The sequence below is a fragment of the Schistocerca gregaria genome, chromosome 9 (assembly GCF_023897955.1).
Source record: "Schistocerca gregaria isolate iqSchGreg1 chromosome 9, iqSchGreg1.2, whole genome shotgun sequence".
NCBI classification, from domain to species: domain Eukaryota; kingdom Metazoa; phylum Arthropoda; class Insecta; order Orthoptera; family Acrididae; genus Schistocerca; species Schistocerca gregaria.
Genome location: NC_064928.1, coordinates 238,488,381 through 238,509,336, shown reverse-complemented (window position 1 = coordinate 238,509,336; position 20,956 = coordinate 238,488,381). Strand labels below are relative to the sequence as shown.

The following is a 20,956-nucleotide window of genomic DNA, read 5'->3' as shown; positions in this document are numbered from 1 at the left end:
GAGTGGTGCCGAGTTCGTGTCGCGACGCGCCGCACAGTTTACATCTGTCTGGATCTTTCATGTACAGTGTCCCTTGAAACCGAAATAGTCACAGACCCTTTATTTCTGTCGCTTTGCAATGACTTGTTATAATCGTTGTACACCATACATGTACTGTGCGAATTCGAGTAATGACGCATTGGGCAGTCAAGGACTCTGCACTCAACACCAGGCGAGGAGGTAATGGCCCAGAGGGAGTCCCAGCTCGGAACATTCAGGAGGAAAGTTCCAATTCCAGAATATGTCTTACAACGCGGGGATACCCCTCTAAAATCTTGGTCGCTACCAGCAAATGGAAATTACGCTTCCTCACAAAGAAAGAGAATGACACAACTACAGGCGGAAACGAAATGAAACTTCACGGGTTTAGAGGATATGTGGTGTCATTTCAGCGATTACAAAATTAAATCACATTGGCAGTATGAGCCCACTTGCTAGTCCCTGTAGGCTGGACGCTTGCTGTGACTCGGTTGGGAAGGCTGTAACAAAGCCGTTCTTTCCTCTCCTTAGGCAAGCTGGCTCGCAATTGTATCTCTTCATACTTTTCTTAAAACAAGTCTACAACTGTCAAGTACTTGAATACTTGAAAAAATGCTAGCCAACACAACTCTATTCCTCTACCGGCTTCTGTTCACGAAACCACAATCACTGTAAGGAAAGCTGGACAGCATACGTATCAGTACAATGCCACGTGACTAGAGGCAAATTTGTATTTAAATGCCATTGTACTGATATGTATGCTGTCCAGCTTTCCTTACAGTGATGGTGGTTTCGTGAACCGAAACCAGTGTAACTCCCTCTCGCGTGAAAGGTAAATTGTTATATTTATACTGAGATATCATGATTCATGAGAGGAGTCATTATTTCACACTGAACACAGATATTGTATGGAGATCTGTGTTAAAAATTTCCTTTCAGAGACAAAAATTAACCTCGATGAATTGCTTTTATTATTATTATTATTATTCATTTCATTACTGCTTTGGTTTTATTATTATTATTATTATTATTATTATTATTGCTGATTTAAGGAATTAGTTCTTCGTTTCTCAGTCTCTCTAAGAAAAGAGTTTAGGTCTTTGAAATGAGTAAATAACCAAACAGATCTCACTAGACGACGTTTCTGTTCAGGTAGACTCAGCGTAATGAATCTGTAGAAATCTTATTCTACGTTAATTACAGTCCGACTCTCATTTCTTTGAAAGCCTGTCCGTCGAAGTGGAATTGTTTAAGAGTCTTTAAAATAGTGACCGTATAGAGTTTGCAAGCTCTAGCTTCCACAGTCCAAGGAAATGTCTCGTAGGCATGCACAAATATTTGGAAATGTGAAACCATAAGATGGAGAATAATTTATACAATACACATCTCGTTTATGATGCCGAGAAATTGGTTTATTGACTTACTATTCTTGCACAAAATCAGAAAATGCCTTTCAATTAAAGATAGCGGTCTCGTTACAATGCCTTCACTCTTAAGTCGTAATACATTCGTGCATACTCAGATCAGAAGCTAGACTATATCTTTTCACAATAGTTAGCAGAACCAAAGCTCCCTTAGGTCCGAGAATAGAGAGAGCGTCAACGATAATGCTGCTTTCTCGCAGTCAGTTGCACGCGAGTACGCTTCAAATATCATCTTGTCCAAATACATGGGAAACGTATTATTTAATGCAAAGTTATATCAGCACGACTCGTGTTGAAGAGTGCATTGCTATTGATAGTATTGCTGTGGTTGACATTGCTGATGTTTGTTGAGAGTGAGTTCACTAACGAACTGGTGCCATGCGTGAAGTACTATAGCGCATATATCCCGGGTTACTGCTGAACAAGATAGTATTTCAGCACCACGCAGGTAGTCCATAGAGACACGTGCTACGTGTGGACGAGTATTGTCCTGCTGAAAATGTAATCACGGTATTGAGATACATCGATATCACTGGCACTGGGGCGGGGCTGACGTGTTAACTGGTGCCGCATGTGTTCTATCGGGGACAAATCTCGCGACGTTACTGGCCATGGCAAAAGTCCTCTATGTAATGGTGAATAAGAAATCCTGTGAGGGTTCGCTGAATGAAAGCTGTACGGTTCCTGAGAGATTATGTCAAATATAAAAGCGTTTTGTTACATGGGAGACTATATAAAAACAAATTATGATCTACAGGTATTTCAAGTATTTAAACATGTAAAATGGGTGGGGGAGAGGTGAATCAAATGGAAGCATGTCCCATAATCCAGCCATTTACACTTTCCTGTAGAACGGAATTGTTAAAAAGACTATGGCTCTCGTACGTAAGTATGGCTGATGGCCCCAGTAACACTAATCAGAGAGTGACAGGGTGTAACCAGCTACAGGAATAATAGCAGAGAGGATTCAATTACAGTACTATTTACTCGTATTTTACAATAATCTACTCACATGAGGGAAAAATTCTCATAGCGAACATCTACGTTCAAAACTAACAAAAAGCACATGAAGCATTATACTGCGTCAGTTACAATTTATACCCGCAGTGTACTGTGGAAAACAGCACTCACATGGCAGCCTTTGCTTCCGAAATATTCACGCAGATGGCTGTTATGTCGATGAGTTCCTTCTTCCACGACCTATCGAATTTCGATAAAGACATTTAGCGCTCAGTTTTAAAAGAAAACGGTAATTACTGGAGTATTAATTTGATCGTGCAGCAAAATTCTCTGTCAGTGACGTATTAGCACTTGCGCAGCTCATCGTTTCAGTACGTCGATAAATCTATTGCCTGTATAAAATATTATCGGAAAGTGCCCGAGTGTTAGATGACGTTGCTGTACAGATTCGTGGCAGCTACGAGCGACTTTTCTATTCTAATCACGGTCTCCTTAATGGATGTTCTTAAAAAGAATCGGTCACTTTTCCAAGCGTGTTCTGAGCGAAGTCTACAGATGTTACCTACTTGGCCGGTCCTAACCACCAACTCCCTCCCAGCAGAGACATCCTTGCGTTTACGGTGTCATCCTTTGTACAAAGGAACCTTTGTACTGGTCATCGCCTTGAAGATCTATAAAAATTAAAATATAGTTGTTCATCTTCTAAGGTGGGATCCCACTGCACCCCTGAAAAGGCGGACATACTGGTGCAAAATGACGTCCCGATTCACCTGACCTGTTACAGTTCCTCTGTCAAAGACATGCAGGGGTGTACATGCACCAATCACAATCCCACCCCACACCTTCAAAGCACGACCTCCATACAGGCCCCTTTCAAGGACATTAAGGGGTTGGTATCTGGTTCCTGGCTCACGTCAGATGAAAACCCAGCGAGAATCACTGTTCAGACTATACCTGGACACGTCCGTGAACATAACCGGGGACCACTGTTCCAATACCGTGTACTGCGTTCTTGGCACCAGGCTTTACGGGTTCTCCTGTGACCAGGGGTCAGTGGAATGCACCTTGCAGGTCTCGGGCGAATAAACCATATCTGCTCAGTCGTCTGTAGACTGGGTGCCTGGGGACAGTTGTTCGAGTGGCTGCGGTAAGGTCCCGAGCAAGGCTACCTGCAGTACTCTGTGTCCGTCTGCGAGCTTTGATGGTGAGATATCGGTCTTCTTGTGGTGTTTTACACTGTGGACATCCCGTTCTGTAGCCTCTGGACAAGTTTCCTGTCTGCTGGAATCGTTGCCATAATCTTGAGATCACACTTTCTGGCACCCGGAGGGCCCGTGCTACTATGTGCTGTGTTTGACAGCCTCCAGGCGCCCTATTATTCTACCCCTCATAACGTCATCAATATGTGTTCTTTGAGCCATTTTCAACATACAGTCGCCATTAGCACATCCGAAAATGTCTGCACACTTACTCGCTGCACCGTACTCTGACATGCACCAACACACTTCTGCTTATGTGGAATGTTGCCAGCGCCAACGTGTGATGACCGCAGGTCAAATGCAGCGCATGGTCATACCCCGAGGTGATTTAAACCCGCAAACCGCCCACCAGAGTGTTGTTTCACCATGTGTCAGCATTATCCTTCATTTATAAGCATGAGTGTACTTTAAAAGTATGAAAGGCAATGTGAGTCTCATTCGCGTTGTCAAGTGCGTCCACTGGGTCGCTTCACGTGTTAAGAATTAAATTAACTTTCGCATAATAAGTCACTGCCAAGTATCGTAGCTCGATGAAACTTGGTCCATACATAGGACGAACTGAAACAGCGTAGTACAGTTCAGTACAGAATACAGCTGAAAGAAAGACGCAATGAGACAAACCGAAATGACGCTTTGATGCAAAGGCAATACTGACGCTGAAGTCATGGTGATTTTATATGATCCCTGGATAATAACAAATGCGAGACATGGCTCTCCATTGGTGTGTGATCACCACAGACTGTAGTGCATGCTCTGCAACAGGCTGTCGTGCTCCCCACAAGGTTGAAAAGAAGTTCTTGTGGCAGGGCGTTCCATTCCTCCAGCAGCAGAGCTGGCAACTGCTGGGTGGACGCTAGTGCACGTGAATACGTCTCCACAACGCCTCCTACATGGGATTTAAGTCGCGCGAACAGACCGACCTGTCAATTCGCTGAATATCCTCTCGTTCCAACAGCTACTCCACCTGCGATATTCAATCTGGTTGCGCATTGGCATCCGTACTTGCATCGCTGAAAAGACGCACATCGGGAAGTAATCCATAAATAAGCTCCTTACTTTTTGTGAGTCGCGAGTAAACTCTAGTGGTAGCCCCTGACACTGGATGAACTGAAATAATATGTGAAAAGATATCCATATTAACATATGACTATCTACCTATATATAACATCGGTTTGTATATTGGGTGGTTATAATGAAAGTGTAGCAACTCAGTAATTATCGTATGGTAGCGAAAATAATTGGATATTATAATGTGTTAATGCAAAACGTATTTACAGTGAAAAAATTAGTTTCAGTTTTGGCCACCATGTGCATATCTGGCGCTGTAAATGCAGGAGAGACGTACAGAAATATTTTCATATATAATGGATTAGGAATGAGACGTGGGAAGTAAAGGTCAAAAAAGTGAGAAAGGTATAATGTCGATGTTATTTTTAACCTCCGTTTGCAGAAGTTTTTAATATGATCACCGGAGACGTCGACTAGATTATGTACAGCGCCAGATTTTCACGTGGTGGCCAAAATTGGAACTAATGTTTTTCAGCGTAAATCGGGTCCGAATTAATGCATTTGAATATCTAACAACTTTAGTTGTCTTACGATTGTTACAGCCCACAATGGATCTATTCGAATAGCTGTTCTCTAATTAAAACCATGTGTTACAAAAGTCATGAAATACCTGCTAATATTGTGCCAGGCCTCCTTTTTCCCAACGTAGCGCAGTTACTCGACGTGGCACGGACTCAATAAGTCGATGGAAGTCCCCTGAAGAAACACTGAGCCACGCTGCCTCTATAGCTGTCCATAACTGCGAAAGCGTTGCCAGTGCAGGATTTAATGCACGAAATGACCTGTCGATTATGTCCCATAAATCAGCGATGAGATTCATGTTGGGCGATCTGTGTGCGAAAATTGTCCAGAATATTCCAAATAACTTCCGGGAATTAAGCCAGGTAACACTTTCAGCGACTTCCGATATTTCGGCGGGAGAACACCCCGCCATTTTCAAGGCAAACTGCAAAGGACAGGTTCACAGACTAATACAGAAAAGATAACACACACTCAACAACTAGTGCCACCAAAGATGACCAAAGTCAGAGCTATCGATAGTGAGACTACGATCTCGCAGCTGAGGTAGCATTTGTTCCTCTGTTTTTTGACTAGGGAGAGAGCCGGATTCCAAGCAGAGTTTAAACAGAAACCTCCATCCCTGTTAACGAGGTTGCTCGCTAATTTAATCTCAACTGCTACCCTAATAACACTGTCCCAATAGCTGGACTTGCATGCCAATATCTCGGTGTTATTATATAACATGGGGTGACCAGTATCCAAGCAATGTTCGGCGATAGCAGATCTATTTGGGTGCTGTAATCGTGTGTGCCGTTTATGCTCAGTACATCGGTCCTCCACGGTCCTGATAGTTTGACCAATGTATGTCATACCGCAGCTACAAGGAATGCGATATACACCCACCTGAGGCAGACCAAAATCATCCTTAACAGAACTCAAAGCACTCTAATTTTAGATGGAGGTCGGAAAACACATTTCACATCGTATATCGGTAAAACACGACCGATCTTGTTGAAAGTGTTTCCTACGTAAGGCGAAAAGGCAGTAGACTTTGGTGTCGACTCAGAATTATCATCAAACACCCGATGTACATTTGGTCGATAGCGCAGCGCGCGTTCAATCTGTCTATCACTATAACCATTTTGACGAAACGTGACTTCAAGATGGGACAGCTCAGCTGGCAAAGTCTCAGCGTCGCAAACGACATGTGCTCTGTGTACCAATGTACGAAGTACCCCTTCACGCTGAGCCGGATGGTGACAACTATTAGCCTGTAAGTATAAGTCGGTGTGAGTACGTTTCCTGTAGACTGCATGTCCCAATGATCCATCATCCTTCCTCCTAACCTACACGCCGGCCGCGGTGGTCTCGCGGTTCTAGGCGCTGAGTCCGGAACCGCGCGACTGCTACGTTCGCAGGTTCGAGTCCTGCCTCGGGCATGGATGTGTGTGATGTCCTTAGGTGAGTTAGGTTTAAGTATTTCTAAGTTCTAGGGTACTAATGACCACAGATTTTAAGTCCCATACTGCTCGGAGCCATTTGAACCTAACCTACACGTCAAGAAAGGAAAGGCAACCATCCTCTTCCACCACCATCGTAAAACGAATGTTCGGGTGGATCGAGTTCAGATATTCTAGAAAGGCAATCATACTCTCCCTACCATGAGTCCAAACAAAATATCTAAAGAAACAGGCGGGTTTCAAAGGCGTCAACTCCAATGCATCCTTTCACGAACAAGAGCCAAACCAGCACGTTGCTTGATGCGACTGGCGGCAGGAGAATTAATATGGTGCACAACCTTGGCAAAGGTTGGGACACGATTTTCATCACGACACCTCAATAAAAACGACAAAGTACATTGCAGTCTAACTCGACAGCTACGAAGTTTATCCAACTTACGTAAACACCGATACATTTCCTCCCCGTAGAAGTAAACAATGTGACTGATAATTTTAGTGAGTTTCGATTTGGTCTCTCTCCATGTCAACACATGCCGACAGAGATTATTTAATTCAGCACCAAACCTAGTCTCAATTAACCGCAACGAATCAGACAGACGAACACGAGTGATAGACAGATTGAACGTGCGTTGCGCTATCGACCAACTGTACATCGGGTGACTGATGATAATTCTGAGTCGACACCTAAATCTACCGCCTTTCCGCCTTACGTAGGAAACACTTCCAACAAGATCGGTCGTGTTTTACGGATATACCATGGGAAATGTGTTTTCCACCTCCATCTAAAATTAGAGTTCTTTGAGTTCTGTTTAGGATGATGTTGGTCTGACTCAGGCGGGTGTATATCGCATTCCTTGTAGCTGCGGCATGACATACAGGGTGTCCAGAAAAGGGCTCCCTGATTTCAAAATTAAATATCTCGAAAACAAAGATCGATAGAGGAATGCAGAAAACGGTATGTTTATTGTGAAAGCTGTAAGAAGTTTATACAGCAGTTTGAAATAATAGTTACAAAAGCTGCTAACAGATGGCGCTGTGAGCTGTACAGCTCGTACAGCTCATATCAGCATATATATGTGAAATAATCGTATGAAAACAATCTTTGCAAACAATCACATCACAATGTTTTCAAAATGTTCACCATTGGCACTACAGAGGTGGCACAAACGAAGAATGAAATTCGCCATCACATTTCGTAGTGTCTCAACCGAAATGGATTCACATGCCACAGAGATCGCCGATTCAAGCTCGTCCAGCGTGGCGGGATGCTTCGGGTAGACCATGTCTTTCACTGTGCCCCACAAAAAAAAGTCACAGGGAGTAAAATCACTCGAATATGGAGGCCAATCCATACCTGCACCAAAAAAATTGGGATATTGCAAAGCAATGACTCGATTCCAGAAGTATTCCTCAAGAAAGCGATACACCGATGTGGTCAGGCTCCATCTTGCATAAACCATTAGTATCTGGTCTATCCTCTAACGCTTGCTCTGTGGCGACAAATTGTTCCAAAATTGCAACGTAACGTGCACCAGTGACCGTTTCTCGAATGAAAACAGGGCCAATAATGCCTCTGCTGCATACTGCAGTCCACACAGTAACTTTAGGAGAATACAAGGGTTTCGCTTCACACCAATATGGCTTTTCGGAACCGCAAAGTCGCCAGTTCTGCTTATTCGCGTATCCATTTAGGTGGAAGTGTGCTTCATCTGTGAACCAGATGCAGCCAACATCAAATCCTTCAGTATCAATCATTCTGAGCATCTGATTAGCAAAGACAACCCTTTGTTGCACAGCTCGTACGGGTATGGCCTGGTGGGTCTGAATTTTGAATGGAAACATGTGTAGGCTCTTTCTCAATATATTCTGCGTGCAGGAACGCTTCAAACCAGTATCATATGCAATTCTACGCACGGATGATATTGGATTCCGCTGAGTAATTCCAGAAACTGTGGCGATATTTTCAGGCGTAACTGCGGTTTTCTTGCGGCCAACATGCCCCACTAGATCATCAGTTACGCTCGTTGCCTGTTCGTTGAAATTTTACAAAGAGCGTACGAATGGTTTTCGCATCGGGTCCTTTTGGAACATCAAATCGTTCTTGAAAACTTCGCCTTGTTGCCGCAGGACTCTCTTCTAACCTGTGGTACTCTAGCACCAGAAAAACACCTTGTTCAATGGAGTATATGGTTTTAATCTCTTCCTTCGGTACGCTAACCTCCTTTCACGTTTCAATAGTGGAACTGATCGCTCTGGGCTTCAGATCATAATTTATACTAGGCATTACGTATGGCGCCATTTGTTAGCAGCTTTTCAAACTGCTGTATAAACTTCTTACAGCTTACATAATAAACATACCGTTTACTGCATTCCTCTATCGATCTTTGTTTTCGAGATATTTAATTTTGAAATCAGGGAGTCCTTTTCTGGACACCCTGTACATTGGTCAAACTATCAGGACCGTGGAGGACCGATGTACTGAGCATAAACGGCACACACGATTACAGTAGACAAGTAGATCTGCTATTGCCGAACATTGCTTGGATACTGGTCACCCCATGTTATATAATAACACCGAGATATTGGCATGCACGTCCAGCTAATGGGACAGTTATTAAGCAGGCAGTTGATATTAAATTAGCGAGCAACCTCGTTAATAGGGATGGAGGTTTTTGTTTAAACTCTGTTTGGAATCCCGCTCTCTCCCTAGTCAAAACACAGAGGGACAGAGTCAATGCTATCTCACCTGTGAGTGCGTAGCCTCACTATCGATAGCTCTGACTTTGGTCATCTTTGGTGGTGCTAGTTGTTGAGTGTGTGTGTTATCTTTCCTGTATTAAATTTGCATGTACATCGCCTGTCCTTTGCAGTTTGCCTTGAAAATGGCAGGGTATTCTCCCGGCGAAATATCGGCAGTCGCTGAAAATGTTACCTGGATTAATAACCCGGAAGATATTGAAATTTGTATATGCCAGGAGAAACTCAGGTCTCACTTTGTCCAGAATGTTCTTCAAACCAATCTCGAACAATTGTGGCCCGATGACAGATAGCATTGTCAAACATTGAAATTTTAAGAGTAAACTGTTCGTTTTTTATACAGACGAATGCCGCTGTAATGGTCAAACATATGGCTCACAATTTTAGACGAACAGTTGGTAACAGGTAGGTTTTTTAAATTAAAATACAGAACGTAGGTACGTTTGAACATTTTATTTCGGTTGTTCCAATGTGATACATGTACCTTTGTGAACTTATCATTTCTGAGAACGCATGCTGTTACAGCGTTATTACCTGTAAATACCACATTAATGCAATAAATGCTCAAAATGATGTCCGTCAACCTCAATGCATTTGGCAATACGTGTAACGACAGCCCTCTCAACTGCGAGTAGTTCGCCTTCCGTAATGTTCGCACATACATTAACAATGCGCTGACGCATGTTTTCAGGCGTTGTCGGTGGATCACAATAGCAAATATCCTTCAACTTTCCCAACAGAAAGAAATTTGGGAACGTCAGATCCGGTGAACGTCCGGGCCGCGGTATGGCGCTTCGACGACCAATCCACCTGTCATGAAATATGCAATTCAATACCGCTTCAACCTCCCTGTGTCTCTGCCGCAGGTTCGGCGGCGTCGGGGGCGTCTAGCGCGGCGTCGCACCTGTCGGTGGCGTCGTCGGGGGGCGGGCGGTCGCCGTCGCCGCACAAGATGCTGCTCGAGACGTCCTTCTGCGGCTCCAAGCCGCTGCTGGCGCAGCCCAGCATCGAGCTGGACGAGCTGCCGCCCAGCGCCAAGGAGGCCATCGCACAGGTCAGCCGCTCTTCTGGTTTTAAGCAACCGCTATTTTCAGGTATTCCTTTTATTTGTACTAGTAACTCGATAAAAAAAGGCATTTCAATTCGTCATAACATCAGTGGTAAAAGTTTTGGTTTCTTAAGAAAAACGAGTAATGTTTATTTCAGCCCGCGTCGTTGGCCGTGCAGTCTAACGCACGGCTTCCGGAGTGGGAAGGAGCGCCTGGTCCCCGGCACGAATCCTCCCGGCGGATTTGTGGCGAGGTCCGGTGAACCGGCCAGTCTGTGGACGCTTTTTAGGTGGTTTTCCATCTGCCTCGGTGAATGCGGGGTGGTTCCCCTTATTCCGCCTCAGTTACACTATGTCGGCGATTGCTGCGCAAACAAGTTCTCCACGTACGCGTACACCACCATTACCACGCAAGCATAGGGGTGTGAGACGTTCCCTCGAGGGTCCACCGGGGACCGGACCGCACAATAACCCTGGGTACGGTGTGGGGCGGCGGAGGGGTGAAGTGGACTGCGGTAGTCGTCGTGGAGTTGTGGACCACTGCGGCTGCGGCGGGGACGGAGCCTCTCCGTCGTTTCTAGGTCCCCGGTTAACATACAATACAAATACATACAATGTTTATTTCTAAAATCTCCATTTCTTTGATATGTTGCCTTGTTATAAAAATTGTGAAAAGCGAGCAGCCCTGTTTTTATAACAATGTATACAGATACAAACTAGCAACAAGAAGGTGAGATAAGAATCAGTACACTGCAGTTAGCTCAGCACAAAGCCTTAAGTAAGGCCGAAACGTCGGACAGTTTTATACACTGAAGCGCCAAACAAACGTGTAGGCATGCGTATTCGAATACAGAGATATGTAAACAGGCACAATACGGCGCTGCTATCGGCAACGCCTATATAAGACAGCAAGTGTCAGGAGCAACTGTTAGATCAGTTACTGCTGCTACAATGGCAGGTTATCAAGATTTAAGTGAGCTTGAACGTTGTGTTATAGTCGGCCGGTGCACGAAAGATGGGACACAGCATTACCGAGGTAGCGATGAAGTACGACCATTTCCCGAGTGTACTGTGAATATCAGCAATCCGGTAAAACATCAAATCTCCGACATCGTTGCGGCCGGAAAAAGATCCTGCACGAACGGCACCAACGATGACTGAAAAGAATCGTTCAACGTGATAGATGTGCAACCCTTCCGCAAATTTTTGCAGACTTCAATGCTGGGCCATCAACAAGTGGACTTTCGCAGCCGGAGGCCCACTCGTGTACCCTAGATCACTGCACGACACAAAGCTTTACGCCTCGGCTGCGCCCGTCGACACCGACATTGGACTGCTGAGGACTGGAAACATGTGGCCTGGTCGGACGAGTCTCCTTTCAGATTGTATCGAGAGGATGGAAGTATACGATTACGGAGACTACCTCATGAATCCATGGACCCTGCATGTCAGCAGGGGACTGTTAAAGCTGGTGGAGGCTCTGTAATGGTGTAGGGTGTGTATAGTTGGAGTGATAATACGTCTAGCTACGACCCCGACAGGTGAGACGTTCGTAAGCATCCCATCTGATCACCTGCATCCATTCATGTCCATTGTGCACTCCAACGGACTTGGACAATTCCAGCAGGACAATGCGACACCCCACGTCCTGAATTGCTGCAGAGTGGCACCAGGAACACTCTTCTGAGTTTAAACACTTACGATCGCCATTAAATCCCCCAGACATGAACATTATTGACCATATTTGGTTCAAATGGCTCTGAGCACTATGGGACTTAACATCTCAGGTCATCAGTCCCCTAGAACTTAGAACTACGTAAACCTAACTAACCTAAGGACATCACACACATCCATGCCCGAGGCAGGACTCGAACTTGCGACCGTAGCAGTCGGGCGCTTTCAGACTGAAGCGGCCGGCATTATTGAGCATATCTGGGATGGCTTGCAAAGTACTGTTCAGAAGAGATCTCCACCCGCTTGTAATCCTTTGGATTTAGTGACAGGCCTACAGGATTCATGGAGTCAGTTCCCTCCAGCATTACTTGACACAGTAGTCGAATCCGTACCGTGTCGTGTTGCTGCGCTTCTGCATGCTCTCGGGGACCGTACACGACATTAGGCAGGTGTAACAGTTTATTTCGCTCTTGAGAGTATATTGACAACGCGGTCAACAGCCCAGATGATTTTTATTGAGAGTGACAACAGCCACGGAAGCCTGTTGCCGTGTGGCCTGGCCTCTTAGACGGTACACGTGTATTTACACTCCTGGAAATTGAAATAAGAACACCGTGAATTTATTGTCCCAGAAAGGGGAAACTTTATTGACACATTCCTGGGGTCAGATACATCACATGATCACACTGACAGAACCACAGGCACATAGACACAGGCAACAGAGCATGCACAATGTCGGCACTAGTACAGTGTATATCCACCTTTCGCAGCAATGCAGGCTGCTATTCTCCCATGGAGACGATCGTAGAGATGCTGGATGTAGTCCTGTGGAACGGCTTGCCATGCCATTTCCACCTGGCGCTTCAGTTGGACCAGCGTTCGTGCTGGACGTGCAGACCGAGTGAAACGACGCTTCACCCAGTCCCAAAGATGCTCAATGGGGGACAGATCCGGAGATCTTGCTGGCCAGGGTAGTTGACTTACACCTTCTAGAGCACGTTGGGTGGCACGGGATACATGCGGACGTGCGTTGTCCTCTTGGAACAGCAAGTTCCCTTGCCGGTCTAGGTATGGTAGAACGATGGGTTCGATGACGGTTTGGATGTACCGTGCACTATTCAGTGTCCCCTCGACGATCACCAGAGGTGTACGGCCAGTGTAGGAGATCGCTCCCCACACCATGATGCCAGGTGTTGGCCCTGTGTGCCTCGGTCGTATGCAGTCCTGATTGTATCGCTCACCAGCACGGCGCCAAACACGCATACGACCATCATTGGCACCAAGGCAGAAGCGACTCTCATCGCTCAAGACGACACGACTCCATTCGTCCCTCCATTCACGCCTGTCTCGACACTACTGGAGGCGGGCTGCACGATGTTGGGGCGTGAACGGAAGACGGCCTAACGGTGTGCGGGACCGTAGCCCAGCTTCATGGAGACGGTTGCGAATGGTCCTCGCCGATACCCCAGGAGCAACAGTGTCCCTAATTTGCTGGGAAGTGGCGGTGCGGTCCCCTACGGCACTGCGTAGGATCCTACGGTCTTGGCGTGCATCCGTGCGTCGCTGCGGTCCGGTCCCAGGTCGACGGGCACGTGCACCTTCCGCCGACCACTGGCGACAACATCGATGTACTGTGGAGACCTCACGCCCCACGTGTTGAGCAATTCGTCGGCACGTCCACCCGGCCTCCCGAATGCCCACTATACGCCCTCGCTCAAAGTCCGTCAACTGCACATACAGTTCACGTCCACGCTGTCGCGGCATGCTACCAGTGTTAAAGACTGCGATGGAGCTCCGTATGCCACGGCAAACTGGCTGACACTGACGGCGGCGGTGCACAAATGCTGCGCAGCTAGCGCCATTCGACGGCCAACACCGCGGTTCCTGGTGTGTCCGCTGTGCCGTGCGTGTGATCATTGCTTGTACAGCCCTCTCGCAGTGTCCGGAGCAAGTATGGTGGGTCTGACACACCGGTGTCAATGTGTTCTTTTTTCCATATCCAGGAGTGTAGTTACATAGTCCGTAGTTCATTTGGACGGTTCTTTTATCGAAATGATGTCGAACGAGTCGATTTATAGGATATGTAAACATGGTTAGTATTCTCATTAATGAACATGTTTTCATTTTATTCCTACTCATGCGACTAAACGAAAAAATTTTAAGCAGAAATTCGTCAGTGGAACAGAAGGAATTGTCCAGGTGGAATGATTTAAAATTAAATTTAAAACTTGCCTTGCGTGGCATCTAGCGGTATTCAATATGCGATGTTTATGACTCTGAGAGACAAAGCAGCGATTTTCCCGTGAGGTCACGGGTCCTGTGCTGTAATGGCTTACAGAAGCAAACAGAGCAGTTGCCATGCTGATTCTCTCGCGCAGCTGGCACACCGTATGTGGTGGTTTTTGTATTTATACTTGTGTATTACGAAAAAATGTAGTTTTGAATGATAAACCGCAACAAAAACCTTTCAAAAATGCAGTGTGTTCAGTAGGATTTGTTTAGTAGCGTTGTGCTGAAGTCTCGGTAAAGGTGTCGTCAGTGGAAAAATATGTTACGACCGGTTTTTAAGCACTTCTTTTAGTAAGTTAGATAGGTAGTTAAAACTAATGAATTGCTTCTCATCATCTATTAATCCATGTTTTACGTTAATTCATTTGTTCATTCCACTATCCAGCAAGCAGCTGAACGTGGAAGTCTTGTGGAAGGTGTTAGGTCAGACCTTTCTTTTAGTAGCCTGATCTTCGGGACACACATAGCAGCTGTACCCTGGAGAAACCACGACCTCAAGACTCTGCTACATAGAGCTAACTGGCATTTCAAAGCACATTTTTAAGACTAGCTGCTACCTGTTCGAAAAACATCAATCGATATCCAGATTTTTAAAAAATTGTTTGTAATCAGTGTTCGTGTCGGAAGTATTCGAAATTAGTCTGATAACTTTCCTGTAAAACGTTATCGAGAAATATACACTAACGGAAAAGATCACAACACCAAGCGTGAGTGGTACGTCACTAATGATAGTTGGTAACGTGTTTCCACAAAAAAAATTGTTCAAATGGCTCTGAGCACTATGGGACTTAACATCTATGGTCATCAGTCCCCTAGAACTTAGAACTACTTAAACCTAACTAACCTAAGGACATCACACAACACCCAGCCATCACGAGGCAGATAAAGTTACTGACCCTGCCGGGAATCGAACCCGGGAACCCGGGCGTGGGAAGCGAGAACGCTACCGCACGACCACGAGTGTTTCTACATCTGAATGATGATGTTTACGTAAAATTCGAGCCAGTCGCGTAAGATTCGCGCCAGCTGTGCCACTGTGAGGATACAAATCGAGGTTTGCTTTAAATGAACAATGTAGCGAGCGTGAGCGTAGTTTGAGATTGGCCGTGGTAAACTGATGTTAGTCAAGAATGCCTTTAAGGCAACAAAGACGCCATTATCAGTACCTCACTGAGTTTGAACGAGGCCGTGCAATAGGGCTGCAAGAAACTGAATGTTCCTTCTCCGATACTGCAGGAAGACTTGGCAGGAATACAACCGCCGTACATGACTGCTGGCAGCGGTGCTCACGTAGAATGCACGGTCGCAAGAAGACCGGACTCTGGACGGTCACGTGGCCCTACCGAGGTGGAAGACCATCGTGATCGGCGTATGGGTCTGGCGCATCTGCAGCACCAATTTGAGCAGCAGGTGGCACCACTGTGACGCGACAAATTGTTACAGATCGGTTACTTGAAGGACAGCTCGGAGCCAGACGTCCAGTAGCGTGTATTCCACCGACCCAAACCACAGCCATTTGCGATTTCAGTGGTGTCGAGCGAAAGCTAATTGGAGGGCACGGTTGAGGTCTGCTGTGCGTTTTGATGAAAGCTGGTTCTGTCTCAGTAGCTTTGTGTCTGTTAGGAGGAGGCGAGTTGAGGGCCTGCAACCAAACTGTGCCTACACCTGGACTCATGGTCGGCGGTGCGATTTCGTATGACCGCAGGAGCACTCTCATGGTTACACCAGGCCCTCTGACTGCATCTTTGTACGTCAGTCTGGTGGTTGGACCTGTTGCGCTGCCAATCATGAACAGAATTCGACGGGTTTTTTTTTCCAACAGGAAAGGCTCGCCTACCTACCGCTGTTGTAACACAAAATGCTCTATATAGTATCAATATGTTGTCTTGGCCTGCGCGGTCACCAGATCTGTCTCCAGCGAGCACATATGGGACATCGTCGGACGACAATTGCGCCACACACAAGCAGAAATTACGGTGCCTGTATTGTCCGACCAAGTGCAAGAGGCATGAAACTCCATCCCACAAACTCACAACCGGCGCCTGTACAACACAATGCATGCACGGTCGCATTCTTGCATTCAGCATTGTGGCGGTTACAACGTTTATTAATGTACCAGAAATTCACATTTACAGTGGCTTACTTTGAGGGCGAAATTTCTAAGAACGTACGTTTGGACTATTGTATGGTATTGAATCATAGACTGTGGGAAAACCGGTTTGCTTTTCCCACTAACTGTTTTATGTGCTCATTGCACTAAAGGTTGCTCTGAATAGTTAGGCCTAGATATTTTACGGCAAACGCCGTCTCCACCAGTTTGTCATCAACAGTGTAGCTGTACAGTAATGGATTTCTTTTACTATGTATGCGCAATATGTTACATTTATTTATGTTCAGGGTCAACTGCGAGAGCCTGCACCAGTCATCAATTCTGTGCAAATTCTTACTATATTCTGGCGTTCGTTAACGGTCATAAAATATCCAATTTACGACTGCCTGTTGAACGTGATCATTAGTGGTGTAGTTTGCATAGAATCCACCTGTAGAACTTGTTGATACCTGGAGCTGCTCCAGTTGACAGTTGGAGACCGTGGCCTGACTAACTCGCTGCATTTGTTTTTGGCGCTCTGCATGAATCGTTTGGTCATTTAGTTGACAGTAGTATACACCTGTTGCAGGTGCGTCTCTTTCCTTGGTAGCAGATTCATTTGCTATCGGGGAAGTGTACGCTCCACTTTTGACTGACGTCGCAGGAGAGACACGAAAAAATGACGTGTAAATATGCTACCAGCTGCGGTAGGCCGTCAACTCTTAAGTAAAATGAATTCCCGTCGAGGTACTTCCAAGCTATGGCATTTGATCCCAAGGATACAACATACACACTGCCTGATAAAAAAAAAAGTAAAGCTACCAGCAGACACGGTCGGATGTCAAATGAATGTTCGAAGTCGCACACAACACTGATGGGTGTATGAGAGGTTAAAGTAACAAGTGCCTGTGACAGGCAGATCAGTTACCAGACTGCTACAATACTCTTCATGTTTACAGTTGTTACCATACCTGGTGGAATATATAAAGGACGTGAATAGGATCAGATGTCGACTGATCACTGTGAAGAAGACGGAGATACCGTGTACTCATGTGAGACACTGTATCAGCAAATGACAAAATTTGACAGGAGCCTCACTGTGCGCCTCCATTTGACCGGCCGGCCTAATCGAGCAACCTCCAGATTTGTGGGGCATTCGGAAATGGCGGTGGCTCGACACACGATTGTACAGGGACGTGAGGGCGGGCGTACTCTACGTCAATGTTCCGGTCGGCCACTGGGAAGAATCGCGGTGTTGTACACCAAGCACATCCTAAACCCCACTGTGCCTGCCATCCGAGAACAAGTAGTGCACTCCCTGCAACAATTCTGCCATCCTTCGCCACTGGTCGGAGGCTGGCAGCAGCCGGACTAAGGGATTACCGTTCCATACCGCCGTAACAGCACAACCAAAACGGCTGCTTTTGGAGTGTTGCCGCGGCAGTGGACTGGAGAGATGAATCGTGGTTCTGCACTGCCCCAGGCGACCGTTGTGGACGAGTATGGCAGCGAGCAAGGCTGGCGCCATAGTGTGGGGAGCCATAGGGTAGTATTTCGGATCACGGCTGGTAGTGACGTCACAACGGTACGTCACGCACATCCTGAGTCCTCACGTGTTACGTTCCACGTGACACTACTGTGGCGCCATTACCCGACAGGACAGTGTTCGTCCATACGTGGCTCGTGTCACTACGAACTGCCTGCGCGATGTTGTACTACCGTATCAACAATATCCCCAATCTGTCCACGATGGAACGTGCGTAGGATCAACTCGGCCGTCAACTCCGTCCCAGTGCCAATGTCAAGGATACTGAGGACCAGTTACAGCAGTCGGGGGCAGCTTACCTCAGGAGGACACCCCTGCCAACCGAGTCAGCGCATATAACCAGGCCAGAGGGAGGGCAATATCGTACTCATAAATGGGCTCGTAAATCTGAGATCTCGGTGCCTCACTTTTTTTGTCAGGTGGTGTATTCTGATACTAAGGGATCTTGTAATTTGGAAGCAAGACTTCCAGGAATGTGCAGAGAGCCGATATCGTAGCTGGCGGAGTGAGGAAGACCGGTAAGAAACAGTGAAGGAGCAGTGTCGTGTGCCGGCAGGTGGACGGGTCGATGCTGGGGGCGGCGGCGTGCGGCGACGGCAGCCGGCCGGCGTCGCGGCGCTCGTCCGGCGGGGGCGGCGACGGCGACGGCGGGAGGCGGCGGAGGCGGCGCCCCGAGGACGGCCCGCCGCTGCCGCTGCTGCTGCCCAACGTCAGCCCCGTGGTCAGCCCCGCGGAGCGCGAGCTGCTCGCCGCCAAGGAGCGCGCGCTCGCCGAGGAGGTGCGCCGCCCTCCCCCTGCCCTCTGCACGCTCCGCCCTTCTTCTTCCGTAATTCTTAACCTTCATGTTGCGTTCCTCACACTCTCCTCTCCATTTCTTTCTCCTCCTCCTCTACTTCCTCTTCTTCTTCGAGTTCCACATTCTTATTCTCTACATTTCTCTCTTCTTCCTCAATAGCCTAGTCTTCGTCGAATTAAGTCGGATGATACTGAGGGAATTAGATTAGGAAATGAGACAAAGTAGTAAAGGAGTTTTGCTATTTGGGGAGCAAAATAACTGATGATGGTCGAAGTAGAGAGGATGTAAAATGTAGACTGGCAATTGTAAGGAAGGCATCTCTGAAGAAGAGAAATTTGTTAACATCGAGTATAGATTTAAGTGTCAGGAAGTCATTTCTGAAAGTATTTGTATGGAGTGTAGACATGTATGGAAGTGAAACATGGACGATAAACATTTTGGACAAGAAGAGAATAGAAGCTTTCGAAATGTGGTGCTACAGTAGAATGCTGAAGATTAGATGGGTAGCTCACATAACTAATGAGAAGGTGTTGAGTAGAATTGGGGAGAGGACGAGTTTGTGGCACAACTTGAGCAGAAGAAGGGATCGGTTGGTAGGACATGTTCTGAGGCATCAAGGGATAACCAACTTAGTATTGGAGGGTAGCGTGGAGGGTAAAAATCGTAGAGGGAGACCAAGAGATGAATACACTAAGCAGATTCAAAAGGATGTAGATTGCCGTAAGCATTGGGAGATGAAGAAGCTTGCACAGGATAGAGCAGCATGGAGATCTCCATCAAACCAGTCTCAGTAATGAAGACCACAACAACAACAACAAAAATGTGTTCATTGTAAATAAGTGTGTGTGTGTGTGTGTGTTTGTGTTTGTGTGTGTGCGTGTGTGTGTGTGTGTGTACAATCTACCTTCTGCACCAGTTCAGTTCAGTAATGTGTTCATTGTAAATAAGTATTTAGTAGTTGTATTACACGTTTATTACCTTATAAATAAATAAAAAACTGTTTTTATTTTAAATTCGGTGCATTAGTATTTGTAAAATGATACTTTCACATAGCGCTCATTAAAAAATTACAACCATGCCATTTGGGACCTGTGGAATGTTACATTAGCTTATCTTTTTGAGTTGTAAATATTTGTCATTTATTGTTGTTTTTCTGGCATGTTCTACATTCTGGAGGACGTCCTCGCTACAGATCAACTGGAATGAAAGTAAATCTAATATATGCCTGCTTTCATGTTGCCACGTAATACTAAGGCCACAGTCATGTCAGACTGTCCCATAAATATGGGTATGGAACGATTCGACCAACTGCCCAAATCGTGACCGACAATGAGGACCCTCTGAAAAACTGTCAGGTGCTGATGATACTGCCTCACACGATTACGCGTCAGACTTTACAGTAATCCCTGACCGCTATTGACGTCCATCATATACCCTACCAGGCCCAGTAACAACACTCCGGTAACTGCACTCTGCTGACCGTTCTACTGTTACAAGGAATTCCGAGTCTAATGATTCAAATACCCACCGATGATATGTAGACGTACGGAGTTTGACATCTGCATCCAAATACACACTCCGAACCCGTCATATGGTGTTTGGTGTAGGGCACTTTGTACCACTACCTGTCATTTCCTTTCCTGCTCCATTCGAAAACGAATTCCTTCGATATCTTCCTTCAGCCCAACCTGGTACCGATCCGAAACACTAGGTCGCACTATCGTCCTACATGCGGTCTCCTTTACAGATGACCCACACTTTCCGAAAATTCTCCCAATAAAGCAAAGACGACCATTCGCCTCTCCTACCACAATCATCAGACCCCCGTTCCATTTCACATCGCTTTCCAACGTTACGCCCACATATTTAATCGACGTGACTGTGACAAGCAGGACACTACTAACACTGTATCCCAACATTACAGGTTTGTTTTTCCTACTCATTCTCCAAAACTTACATTTTTCACACCAACTAGAAATTTTGTCTGAGTCGTCTTATGTCCTCCTAAAATCACTCAACTTCGACATGTTCCTATACACCACAGCATCATCAGGAAACAACCGCAGA

General features: G+C 46.2%; 1 protein-coding gene across 1 annotated transcript in view; it reads left to right on the top strand.

Moving 5' to 3' along the window:
* The window catches only part of LOC126291536 (protein PRRC2A-like), a 695,341-nt gene that overhangs the window by 522,799 nt on the left and 151,586 nt on the right, over positions 1 to 20,956 (top strand). The window contains exons 7-9 of the mRNA XM_049985037.1: positions 10,314 to 10,501; positions 18,650 to 18,691; positions 18,770 to 18,919. Of these exons, the coding sequence (XP_049840994.1) occupies positions 10,314 to 10,501; positions 18,650 to 18,691; positions 18,770 to 18,919 (380 nt within the window). The remainder of the gene's footprint in view (positions 1 to 10,313; positions 10,502 to 18,649; positions 18,692 to 18,769; positions 18,920 to 20,956) is intronic.